We start from the raw sequence: 14,242 nt of genomic DNA on the forward strand, positions 1-14,242 counted from the left end.
ATGAACGGAATTTAGGAGAAAATCCAAAACAGCCAAAAGCAGAAATATGCAATTAGACTCTCAGAGGGAAGAGAGACGGAAAGTAAAGAATGTAAACGTATACTGTGCAAACACTAGCTACAAGAGAGCTGGCATAGCTACATGAACATAAAAGAATTTAAGGAAAAAAGCACTAGGGTGACAATTCCTAATGATGAAAGGTTCAATGCAATAATAAAAAAGAAAATTCTAAACCTGTATGCGTCAAATAACAAGGCCTCAAACCACATAAACCAAAAGTTTATAGAATAAGTAGCGAAAGAAAAATTTAGACATAATGATAGATTTTAACACATATCCCACATAGGTGTGAGGGCAATCATTTTGGAACCCTGTGTGGCATTAGCTACTAAAGTCAAATATATACATATCCTATGACACCACAACTTCACTCCAAGGCATATACTCAAAAGAAATATACACAAAGATACCAAGAAATATGTATAGAAATATTGAAAACAGTATTCTTCTTAATATTCAAAATATGAAACCAACCAAAATATCCTTCAAGAATAGACTGATTAAATAGCAGTATATTCCTCAAAGGAATACTGTACAACAATGAAAAATAAACTACAAGAACACAGATAAATCTCACAAGGTTAAATGATGAAAGTCAGACACAAAAGAATATATACTATATGATTCCATTCAGATTAGGCTTTCTCAAACTTCTTTTCATTATCACCCTACAAGAGACTTTTTAGACTTTTTCCTAATAGTCCTCCAAAAAAAATTTTACTACTACAGATATACTCTATATGCGTTTATATACTCTCTCCCTCTATATATATATACACACACGTATCTGTACTTCTAACCCTGGTGGCGCGGTGGTTAGAGCGCGGCTGCTAACCAAAGGTCAACAGTTCAAATCTACCAGCCACTCCTTGGAAACCATATGGGGCAGTTCTACCTGTCCTATAGGGTCACTGTGAGTCGGAACTGACTCAATGGCAACTTTTTTTTTTATTAATATGAGAAAAGTACAAAACTTAGTCTTTTTCTAAATGCAGATACAGAATGAAGAAAGCTTTTAAGTTAAAAGTTAAATATTTTACAGATATTAATATTTAACTTTACAACTATTGGTTGAATAACATTTAATTTAACTTATTTACTTACATGAATACATATGCAAATTAGTTTATATGAATACATAATAGCAATTGTCATGGATTGAATTGTGTCCCCCAGAAAATGTGTGTAGCAACTTGGCTAGGTCATGATTCCCGGTATTATATGATTGTGTTATCTGATGTGATTTCCTTATATGTTGTAAACTCTACCACTATGATGAGATTATATGTAATCTTCTTATGTGCTGTAAATTCTATCACTGTGATGAGGTTATACCGATAAGGTTGACAAGATTAGATAGTGTCTTGATGCAATCTCTTTTGAGATATAAAAGAGAGAAGTGAGCAGAGACACATGGGAACCTCATACCACCAAGAAAGCAGTGCTGGGAGCAGAGCACATCCTTTGGACATGGAGTTCCTGCACAGAGAAGTTCCTAGTACAGGGGAAGAGTGATGACAAGGACCTTCCTCCAGAGCCAACAGAGAGAGAAAGCATTCTCCTGGAGCTGATGCCCTGAATTTGTACTTGTAACCTACTGGACTATGAGAGAATAAACTTCTCTTGTTAAAGCCATCCACTTGTGGTATTTCTGTTAGACGCGGCACTAGATGACTGACACAGCAACGTATTCAGATTTTTTTTTAAATCTTTCCCAACTTTCATTTTTCCAGCAAAAGTAAAACAAAAAGACAAATTCCTTAAAAATTATTTTAGTGAACTTTTAAATTTTGATATGAGAAATATAGCTGCTAGATTTTCATTCAGTAAAAAAAATTTTTTTAGCACTTGACATACTTATTGATGTGCTGAACATTTCAGAGCTAAGTAATAAAACGTATTTAATTTTCAAAGCCCATGTCACATACAAAAGCATTGAGGATCGAGCTTAAACAACCAAGCAGTCAGTGGCAGACAACAGGCACAGGCAGGCCACCTCTCACAATATGACTTTGAGATCGAACAATGAATTAAGAGAAATTCCTCCAATCACAATCATCTATTTGCCAGTTTGGCAGCAACGATCTTGCTTATATTTTGTGTATCTTCCACAAACTCAGTGTAATGCTGCTCATGAGATGCCCAAAAAAAAACCCAAACAGAGAAACTGAATACAACTGGTGGTACAGCGGTTAAGTGCTCAGCTGCTAACCAAAAGGTCAGTGGTTTGAATCCACCACCCACACCACAGGAGAAAAATGTGGCCATCTGCTTCCGTAAAGATTTCAGCCCTGTAAATTGTATGGGGCAGTTCTACTCTGTCCTGTAGGGTTGCTATGAGTCAGAATCGACTCGATGGCAAAGGGTTAAAGACAAACAGGTTGTACTTCAGAGGGCCACAAACCACTGTAGCATCCATGATTTCTTTTCTCCCCCAAGAACCAATTTTGCCACTTGGGGGGTGCGATACTGCGCCCAGTGAAATGCATGATTTAGATAAACCTCAAAAATGGGAAAAGCAAGTAGATGGTTTTAGAACTTAAGATACTGGTTATCTGTGGGAGAAAAAGAGAGTAGCGATAGGGAACGGACACCAAGTGCTTCTGATGTGCTGGTAATGTTCTAGTTCTTGACCAGAGCGGTCATTAGACAGTGATTTTCAAAAATCCCTTAACACTATTAGGAATCAAACAACTTCCCTCAACTTTTCAAACTACTCCTTTCTAATAACTGTATATAGGCTTAAGTCTACTATTTTAAATGCCAAACAGAGGACCTTAAGTATGAAATTTTCTACACTTCTGTGAAAGCTACTAATATTTTCACAGATCAGGAGAATGTCCAAAAGTTATAACCAAACACAGGATTTGTATTTAATGCTTAATGCTTATTTCGATATGACATTAAATTTCAATTTATTTTCTAACTTGCTATTCCTAAGAAAACAGAATTTTAGCATACCTTTTGTGAGAGCTGGAGAGTCTTCCTTTTTCTTCCCATTATATAAAGATTTTTTTCCTCTTCACCTTTCTCTATTCTGAAGTCTTCCAATTTCCTACAAATTTGGACAAATTTCCTTTTTTAGAATAATCCAAAATACCAAATAAAAAAGACTTGAGTTAAAATATCATTATTTTATAATTCTTAATAATAATATGAAAAGGGAAACTAGGTATTATGTGCCTTAAACAGTCTTGCAAAAAATTAAAAACCTGTCATTTGAGACAAGTGGAAATTTAAACACTGGATATTTGCTTATACTGAAGAATTGTTTGTTTTTTTAAGGTATGATAATGGTATTGTGATTACATTTTTCAAGAGTTACTTAGCTTTCAGAAATACATACTTATGAAAAAATGATACTATTTCTGGGATTTCTTTCAAAATAATACTGAAGAAAGAAAAGTGAGTGTTGGTATAGATAAAACAAGATTGGCTATGAAAAAATTCATAATCGTAAAAAGTTAAAAAATAATTTGGATATTTTCCTACCAAACAGTTTTTTACCCATTACTAAAACATATTTATATGACTATTTATACTACTAATGGAACAAACCGTACGCATATATTTTTGTAGACAGAAACAATAGAAATAGATACCCTAAAACAAACCTAAATATGCCTAGTGGTACCTCTGGTACAACCACTCTTCGTTTCCAAGCTTGAAGATCACGTTCTGTAGCAATCTGACTACGCGGTGCATTTTGATGCATTTGACGAACGCCTTCAACTTGTCCACTGCGACGCAGACCAATATTTGGAGGGGACTGGATGTCTAAGCTTAGTCTTCTAAAACCTAGAAAAAAATTACCAAAAAGTAATTCCAAAACAAATTTCAAGCTAGTATTCCTTTAACATACAGCAACATACATTCTTCCTCCTAAGATACATGACAAAAATAAAAGAATAAAAGAAAGATCTACTGAAAAAAAAAACTGAATGTGACTGAGATGAATAGGGCAAAATGTAGAATACTAAACAAACCTTAACATAACTATTATCCTCAAGTTCAATGTTTACTAGACTTTCTGAGATTTTTAAAATCTACAGGTATTTTCTATTATAATGCTGTACTTGGATTGCTATAAACCTTGCCTTCTTCAAAAGTACATATTGAAAATACATCTTATGGAAAAAGAAGCACTGAAGATAGACTTCTCAAAACCAAGGTGGCTTGAAAACCAGAGATCTAACAGAAAACATTAATTGCTACCTGAAGGGATAATCCAAGCCACCCAGGCAGGCAGCTGCCAAAGTAGATATTAAAAATTCACAAAAATGAAATCTCATATGGAAATATGCTGGCAGCACGTGAGTAAGGGCAGAGCGGGTCGGTGGTTAGGCAGCACAGACAAAAGCGGCACTCTGAGCCTTTGGGGCTGCCAGACAGGTAGACAGAGGAGGCAGTGCAATCTTCACTGGCTGGAAGCCACAGAGGCCAGAGCTGTGCCTCTGGGGAGGAAGGCCAGGCAATGTGCTCATTTTCTTACAACACGGGCTGAAAGGGCTACTGCTACTTACGCAGCAGAGAAGCTGAGAACTATATCCTTTCCTGCTGGAAGCTCTAAAATTCTACTGCAGCTACTCCAGCACTCCTTGCCCACAAAAACAATCCACATAGGCATTAACGCAATTTCTGCGTTCTTCTATTTACATCATTCTTCTACTTACCAATCATGTGAACCAATTTGCATTGTGGAACACACTACATTTTTCCTACAAGAAATGTCATCGAATGTCCCTATTAGTCCAAGTATTTATATTAAAATATACTGATGTTAAAAATTGTTTGCTGAATTGAGAAGTAACTGTAACTCTAAATTTAACTGCCTCAGTCATATTGTTATTCTCCAACAATTTTAAGAAAATACATGCACAAGGTTATCTGTCACAGCATTGTTTGTAATAGCCAAGTATGAGATAAATTAAACAAACTAATTACAAAGACGGACTATGCCACACAATGAAGTGCTATGAACCTGTGAAATGATGAGGAAGAACTCTGTGAATTGATGTAATTTCTAGGATACACTGCAAAGGGAAAAAACAAGGTGCAGAAAAATACATTTACATCTTGTGCCTCTTACTGCGACACACAACAACACATACAGACAACAACACAGGATGAGGCTCCCCAAAGAACTTCAGAAAGTTAAAAAATTTGACAAACACAGTAAAAATAACTTAAGAGCAAAAACGAAAACAGAAACACAGCCAAAAAACGTAGATTTCAACCTCATTACTGATAAAAACAATTTTCAAATCAATATCACATTACCATTTGCATGGCAAAAATCAAGAAATCTAACACTACTAAGCTTTGGAGGAGGGAATCACCATCATCTTTTATATACTGTTGGTGGAAGGATAAACTGTACATCCACTGTAAACAACAGTTACATACAATTATCTTACAAAGTTGAAAGCATAAATACCTACACCCAGCAATTCCACTCCCAGATTTATATTCAAGAAAAACTCATTCAAATGTATACTACGAAGCACACCCAAGACTGTTAATACCATTTCTGTCCATGATTGATGAAATCTAAACACTACTCAAATGTCCACCGAGAGACTGAATAAAATTACATATATTTATACAATAAATTTTTATAAATATTCTGATTATATATAGTACAACAGGGTTTCAAGTACCCTTTCATGGTACTGGAAAATCAAATGCCCATTTGTTACTATGCCACCTTTATGCCCAATATACCTACCTCCAAATTACTACTAGATTTGTTGAAAAGTAAGCTGTAAAAATAACATACTGCTAACTTAAGTTCTTCCCACTGCATAAAACTGACAACAGGTGCATTTACTCTATAATTTACTCTTCAATTTTTGCCATATTAAGGCAAAATATTTCTCATATATGTATTACCTCTTCTGGGTGTTTCTTCCCCATTTGCAAGTCCACCTGGAATAGGGTCCTGATCTGGTCCCATTCTCTGATCTTGCTGCTGCTGTAACTGTCTTATCATTCCATCAAGAATATTGGACTCTGGGCTTTGTTCACCATTATCATTGGTTTGTAGGCTTATGACTTGTTCAATTACTTCTCCGTCACCTACAGAGTCAATGGATATATATTCATAACATAAACAGAAAACAAAACAAACTTTCAACAGACAGTATTTATAATTAAAATTACATTACCAATTGTCCGAATTCCTGTTTTTAAAAAAATAATAAAGATACCCTATACAAAGTAACTAATTAAGAAGTCTGAGAAAAGATTCAAAGCAAACAAAATCCTTCCTTTAGAGTACTTTTGTTATATTAGTTCCAACTAACTACTGATAGATGCATGCTGTTATGGACTGAATTGTGTCCCCAAAAATTGTGTTATCAATTTGGCTAGGCCATGATTCCCAGTATTGTGTGACTGTCCATTTTGTCATCTGATGTCATTTTCCTATGGGTTGTAAATCCTACCTCTACCATATTAATGAGGTGGGATTAGCAACAGTGATGTTAATGAGGTAAGACTCAATCTACAAGATTATACTGTATCTTAAGCCAATCTCTTTTCAGATATAAAAGAGAGAAGGAGAGACACATAGGGGCCTCATACTACCAAGAAACAAGAGCCAGGAGAATAGCGCATCCTTTGGAACCAGGGTCCCTGTGCTGAGAAGCTCCTTGACCAGGGAAGATTGGAGACAAAGACCTTACCCCAGAAGCCAACAGAGAAAGAAGGCCTTACCCTGGAGCTGGCACCCTGAATTTGGACTTCTACCCTACTAGACTGTGAGAGAATAAACTTCTGTATGTTAAAGCCATCCACTTGTGGTATTTCTGTTACAGGAGCACTAGATGACTAAGACACATATACAGGGTAAAACTCTACCATACTGAAGGGAAAAAAAAAACAAGAGGGCAGCAGGCAAAAAAACCACCAGAGTTCTCAGAGGGCTAGAAATAGTTCATGTTCCCATTAGCCAGAATAAACCCAAAGCAAGCCCACTGCTGTCGAATCAGACTCACAAGTGACCCTATAGGACAGAACAGAACTGCCCCATAGGGTTTCCAAGGCTATAATCTTGACAGAAGCAGACTGCCACATCTTTCTCCCATAAAGTTGCTGATGGGTGCAAACTGCTGACATTTTGGTGAGCAGCCAAGTGCTTAACCACTGCACCACCAGGGTTCCTTTTAGCCAGAATAAAACAAAACCCGCTGCCACCATGTCAATTCTAACTCACAGTGACCCTACAGGACAGAGTAGAACTGCCCCATAGGGTTTCCAAGGCTGTAAATCTTTACTGAAGCAGACTACCACATTTTTCTCTCGCGGTGGATTCAAACCACTGACCTTTCAGTTAGCAACCAAGCACTTTAACCACTGTACCACCAGAGCTCCTTTTAGCAAAAAGAGACCTCATAATGCAGAGATTTGCTTTATGCATACTTCCAGTTTTAACACACCGAATGTTAAAAAGATGTGCTCAAGTGCAAGGCAGTTAAGAATACAATGTCTGCTAGTAATCTGGTGCCAGAACTTTTGCCCACACCATTGCTTCTGCACTATTAGCAAATGTCAACACTGTTTAAAAAAAAAAAGGGGTGAATAATATCTCAGTATTATATGAAGGCCCGTGAGTGTCAAAACAGTTAAGCACTCGACTACTAGTCAAAAGGCTGGTGGTTGAAACCCACCCAGAGGGGCCTTGAAAGACAGGTCTGGTAAACTGCTACCAAAAGGTCACAGCCTTGAAAATCCTATGGAGAGGTTCTACCCTGCACAAGTGGAGTCTCCATGAGTCAGAGCTGACTTGATTGCAACTAACATAACAACAAAATTATCATGAATAGCTGTGACCTCACAGACCCCCTAAAAGGTTGTAGACACCTCATGTGTCTGAGAACCACACGTTTACAGCTGATGTCCTAGAGCAATCATTAAATAAATAAATAAAACAGGTACTGCTAACAAGACACCAGTAGAGATAATATGGAGCATTAAAAAAAAAAAAAAGCAATATGATAGATTTAAATCCAATCATATTAATAATTAATGTTATATGTAAATAGACTACACATTCCAACTAAAAGACAGATTTGTCAGATTGAATATGCTGCCTACAATAAACCTACTTTAAATATAAACGCACAGATAGCTTCGAAGTAAAGGATTAAAAAAGATATACTATGCAAATGCTGATCAAAGAAAGTTAGAGTGGCTATATTAATACAACAAGCAGTCTTCAAAACAAGAAGTATTACCAGGGATAAAGAGAGACATTTCATAATAATAGGATTACTTCAATATGAAATGTGTACGTACCTAACAACAGAGCTTTAAAATAAAGGAAAAAAACTGAACTGAAGGAAGAAAACAAATTCACATTAGAGTTGCATGACTCCAACGCTTCCTTTAAAAGCTCAACACTGAAAATAAACCAAGTGTCCCTGAACTGTTAGTGAATGGATAAACAAAATCATAATACATCCATACAATGGAGTATTATATATAGTAAACTACTGATACATGCAACAATATGGATGAATCTCAAAAGCATCATACTAAGTGAAAGAAGCCAAACATACAAGACTATACAATTCCATTTTATAAAATTTCCTGAAAATGAAACATTAAAGAAACAGAAAATAGAATAAATAAAATAGATCACTGGTTACATGGTGGGAGGAAAACCGACCCCAAATGGGCCCAGGGAACTTTTTGGGTTGTTGGAAATGTTCTAGATCTTTGACTGTGGTAGTAGTTACAGGATTGCACAATATTTGTTCAGACTCACCTGAATCATACACTTAAAATTAACAAATACGGCTGCATACAAATTAAACAATAAAGTTCATGAAAAATAATAAAACCAACATTTGAAACATTAAACATATAGTGAAGTTACATCAAGCACTAACGTTAAATATAACTGGTGATTTAGTTTAATAAATCAAACCTCATTCAAACACGATCGCATCACTTTTTCCTCTTTGCTTAAATCTGTACAAATACTGCACTGCTATTAATATAAAAAAAAAATTGTGTGCTTGCCTAGAACAAGGAAAGTATAAGATGACCTTGGAACATCCTGTACCAGAGAATAAGGAAGGGCTCAAAGAATGACGGAAACTTAGGGAAGGGACACAAGAGTCAGCTTGAAGAAGCTCTCTCATAGTCAAATCTAGGATAATCTGAGCATCAAAATAATTAACAATAATGAATTATAACTCACTATATAACAACCACCAAATATATACGAAAACTTTTTATAAAACCACATAAATAAATAAAAGAGAGAGTAGTAAATGGTCAACAATGTAGATGCAATGATGGAGTTGGGCAAAACCATTTTGCAGCCTTCATAACGACTACTACTCCAACAAAAATCATCAATGGATCCTAAAACTTGTGGGTAAAAGTTCGATTAGGAACAGGATATTTAATATTATCTCCATATATACAATATAATACCCGCTGTCATCGAGTCAATTTTGACTCATAGCAACCCTATAGGACAGTACAGAACTGCCCCATAGGGCTTCCAAGGTGGTAAATCTTTAAGGAAGCAGACTGCCACCATCTTTCTCCCACAGAGCAGCTGATAGGTTTTAATCACCAACATGTTGGTGAGCAGCCAAGCATTTAAACCTATGTACCACCAGGACTCCTTATTATCTTCCTACAAGTAAACTTATTAATTACAAAGAGAAAAATAGTAACTTTACAATGAAGAAACTTGGAAGACACCACTATAACCAAGTGTTCAAAGATAACATTACCAATAACTGAACAAAGCACAACCATAATAAGCATTCTGACATAATGCTCCAGGAAGGCTTCATCATTTATGTTGCAGTCTGCCAAAAAATGCATAACCTGAACTTAATCAAGAAGAAACAGAAACTCAAACTGAGGGACATTTTATAAAATTCCTGGCCTATATACTTCAAAAATACCAGTATCATGAAAGAAAAAGAAAAACTAAGAAACTCTCCCCAAATTAAAGGAGATTGAAGAAATATGACAACTAAATTTTAATGTGTGGTCTCAAACTGAAATCTACGTGGGGCAGGGCTACAAAAGGCATTATTAGAATAACTGACAAAATTTACTTACAGACTACAGAATTAATAGTAGTATTATATGAGTATTAAATGTCTTGGTTTTGATAAGTGTCTCTTGTTACACAGAAAATATCTTTGGTCTTAGAGATATATTGGAGTATTTAGGGATAAAGGGGCATGATGTGCACAATTTAGTCTCAAATGGTTCAAAACAACATGTACATACAGAAAGAATGATAAAGCAGGTACTGCAAGACGGTAATGACTGGTGAACCTGAAAGTGTGGGAGTTCTTTATATTATTTTTTAAACTTTACAAATAAAACAATTTCAAAAAAAAGACTTTACACTTACTTGTTGCCACATAGCCTAGCTGTGGAACCAAATGTTCATCTGAGGAGTTTTCTCGGCCTGGTACTAATCTCTGATAATTAGTTGGATGAGGATTTCCATCTACATCTACCAGGAATGGTGGAGGCATAAGATGAGGAGCTTGCTGAGTTTGCTCATCTAAGACATAATTATTAGAATCTCTAATCAGTGGTCGATAGTCAGTATGGAAGAACATCTGATCAGGAATCTAGAAAAGAGAAGTACACAGATTGACATTTTTGAGGTTTATGTATGTTGAAGAAAAAATATTATATTAAGCCATTAATTATATTTTAAAAGAACAAGAAAATCAAGCCATTATAGCTAAAAACTATTTCCAAAATACCCTCCAAGATTACTTATTTTACATGCTAAAATAAAGTATTTAAAATGACCTTTTCATATGGTTTGTTGCATCCAAAACCAAATATCATAAGGTGCCCATGCGAATCTGTACAAGCAAAATGCTGTCCATCCTGTGAAAACTTACAGTCAAACACAGCTCCAAATCCTTGTCCTTCAATCTAGGAAAACAGAAAAATAAGTTATAACCAATTTTAAGCAAGTGCTTCTGCTATTTAAACTTTCTTCACATGGACAGCCTGCTAACAAAATATCTCTTCTGGGAAAAAAAAAAATTTTGTTTTAATGTGCATTAAGCATATACATCAATTTATACTTTCAGAAAATAAAATTCATTTTAGATGCCACTAGCCTAAAAAGATCTTCTGAGCATTAATTCTCAAAATGATCCAAATGAAGGGTCATATCAATCCAAAAGTGAAGTCTTTCTGTACTTTTTATGACTGAATGGCAAGCAATTTTAGAAACTTCTGCTTTTATATATAGTAAAACCTGTGTAAGGCAGAAACCTGTCAGAGAAGGAAAACACTAACATTTTCCACTAAAACGAGTTGATAGGAAAGTGGTAAGACTGCACTCTGTCAAAGGCAGAAAACTTGTGAGACCCAGAAAAACAAGGTAGTCCTATCAAGTTCCGGCTCTCACAGGTTTCCTCTATAATAAAAAGTTATTGACTAATAACTTAGTAGCTAAGTGATTAAAGATTAACACAGGTTGGTATTTATGCACTAAAATTAACACTATTCTGGAGTTTTAGGAGGACTCTGTTTCAAGTTACTACTAAGAAGATGGATTGCCAAGCAAAAGCTGGCAACGCTGCACAGTCTGAAGTGGGCATATGTAAGCGCGTACGGCTTACTACAAACCACCACAATCTCAAGAAGAATGCTCTAAGCGCATCATTAATTAAATAGATCAGCTTTTAACTGTTTTGTTCTTGGTTTTTAACCATAACTTTCATTAGCTTGTTGCTGTTGTGCACTGTCAAGTCGATTCCAACTCACAACGACCCTATAAAATAGAGCAGAACTGCTCCAAGGGATTCCTACACTGTAACCTTTATGAGAACAGATCACCATGTCTTTTCTCCTGTAGTCAATGGTGGGTTCAAACCGTCAACCTTTCGGTTGGCATCTGAACGCTTAACCTTGTGCCACCAGGGCTCCTTGGCATTATCAATTTATAGTTAGGTGAACTGTCTGGTTAGCTCTACAGTGTAGAGTTGTGCAATATTTGTTACTTCCAAAAACTAAACTTTAAAACAAGTATGTTCAGTGTTGGAAAACTGCATCATCCATCCACTAATTGCTAAAACAAACTCACTGACATTCCCAAACACCTGTGTGAACACCAACACTTAACTATTGCTATGCTGCACATAAATGGGTGCCAATTAACAAACCTGAAGATAAAACAGTTACTAAGATATTCAGAATATTGCTGAATAACATAACATGTATATAAGTTTGTATATGCTCTTACAACTTTTTTTTTAATGTATTATGTATTTTTTCTCTAATTCATTGTTAAAACATGGAACACATGGCTAAGATGGCCTTCAATCAAAGGTCTAAGAACCAGCAACAGAGGAAGAAGGAAACTCAGGAATAAGAGGAGGATGTGGAATGTGTGGCTAATTGCCTCCAGGAACAACTGCCTCCATTGCCAGAAGACTAGAAGAACTGGACAGCTACCATTACAGAACATTTTGATCAAAGATTCTATAAAAGAATCCTGATCAAAAGGGGGAAAATGCAGAAGCAAATCTCAAACTCTCATGGGCTCCAGACTTTCTGGAGCATGGAGGCTAAACGAACGTCTGAAACTACTGCCCTTTAAAATCTCTAAAATTTAAACCAAATATATCCCCTTGAGTCTTCTTAAATCCAAACAAAAGTTTAGCTTAACTAGGAAAAAAATCTACCTTGAACATTATGCTCTTTTAAGAACTATCTACATGGGATCAAAGCAACAATAGCAATTCAAAAGATGAGATAGGAACCTTAGGATGCAGAGAGTTTATGTTAATGGGGGAGGAACAACTGAGAAAACGGGGGTGAGAATAGTTGCACAACTCAAAAAATGTAATCAATGTCACTGTGAACTGTGCATGTAGAAACGGTTCAATTAGTGTGCATTTTGCTGTGTATATTCTCAAGAACAAAAAATATATAATTAAAAAAAGATGTATATGGGATCAGAGTGACAACAACTCGAAATATGAAGATAGGAAACTTAGGTGGCAGTGAGTTTATGTTAATGAGGGAAACAACTCAGAAAAGGATGCTGAGAACGGCTGCACAACTCGAGGTACGTAATCCATGTCGCTGAATTGTACACACTGAAATGGTTGGAACTGGTGTATGTTTTGCTGCTTATGTTTTCAACAACAAAATAAAACTGAAAATAAAAATGTTAAGACACTAGAAACAAAACAGAAAAAGGTCTAAGAACCACTCAGCTAAAGACTGCTAGTATAAGCTGTCTCCAAAATTAATTTTACACACTGAATTGGAACTCAACGGAAACTATGAAGAGTAATTTCACAAACCGTATCACTTACATGTATCAAGAGCCTTTATGTTCAAACCCTTTTATACAGTAATAGTCTCAGAATTTATCCTAAGGAAATAATCAGGGATCTACATAAGCAGCCATACACAAGGATATTCAAAGTGTTATTACTGTGTATATGTTAGAAATGACTTAAACATTAATAGAAAATTAATTGTATAAACATTCTTGTGAGACAGGCTGACTTAACAGTCATTATTAAAAATATATTTGTAAATTCTTAAAAAAGTTAGGGCTTTGAAAAATGTTCATGACACAAAATGAAGAAATATTACAGAACTATGTGCAAGAATGCCAAGTAATAAATATCAAAGGAACAAAACCAATAGAAAATCATCAGTGGATGCTAGTATTTGTAGGTGAAAGTTTGAGGAGGAACAAGGTATTTACAGTTTCAAAATAGCTCCTAAAAAAATCAGTCTCACAAAGAGGGAAAATAATTATAATGGAGAAACATGGCAGATACCATCTTAACCAAATATTGAAAATTATCACCCCCAATATTGGGACAAATAAATATCATGTACCTCCTAATACGATGTATGGAGGGCAATACTATTTGTTTTATTCCATCAAAAAATGTGTAACAGATCGGGGAACATCTAGCTCAATTGGCATAACACAGTTTATAAAGACAACATTCTACATTCTACCCTCGTGAATAACGTCTGGGGTCTTAAAAGCCTGTGAGCAGCCATCTAAGATACTCCACTGGTCTCATCCCTTCAGGAGCAAGGGAGAAGGAAGAGAACAGGATACAAGGAAAAGATTAGTCTAAAGGACTAATGGACCACAGCTACCAAGGCCTCCACTGGACTGAGTCCAGTATAGTTA

The 14,242-nt window shown here is 35.6% G+C and overlaps 1 protein-coding gene across 5 annotated transcripts in view; it reads right to left on the reverse strand.

Moving 5' to 3' along the window:
* BRWD1 (bromodomain and WD repeat domain containing 1) overlaps positions 1-14,242 on the reverse strand; it is a 128,884-nt gene that overhangs the window by 63,560 nt on the left and 51,082 nt on the right. For all 5 annotated transcript variants that reach the window (XM_023742147.1, XM_023742148.1, XM_023742146.1 and 2 more), the window contains exons 16-20: positions 10,867-10,995; positions 10,454-10,679; positions 5,953-6,138; positions 3,675-3,858; positions 3,022-3,115 (exon numbers count right to left, since the gene is read on the reverse strand). In XM_023742147.1, the coding sequence (XP_023597915.1) occupies positions 3,022-3,115; positions 3,675-3,858; positions 5,953-6,138; positions 10,454-10,679; positions 10,867-10,995 (819 nt within the window). The remainder of the gene's footprint in view (positions 1-3,021; positions 3,116-3,674; positions 3,859-5,952; positions 6,139-10,453; positions 10,680-10,866; positions 10,996-14,242) is intronic.

This window comes from Trichechus manatus, unplaced genomic scaffold, assembly GCF_000243295.1.
Source record: "Trichechus manatus latirostris isolate Lorelei unplaced genomic scaffold, TriManLat1.0 scaffold00202, whole genome shotgun sequence".
Lineage (NCBI taxonomy): Eukaryota > Metazoa > Chordata > Mammalia > Sirenia > Trichechidae > Trichechus > Trichechus manatus.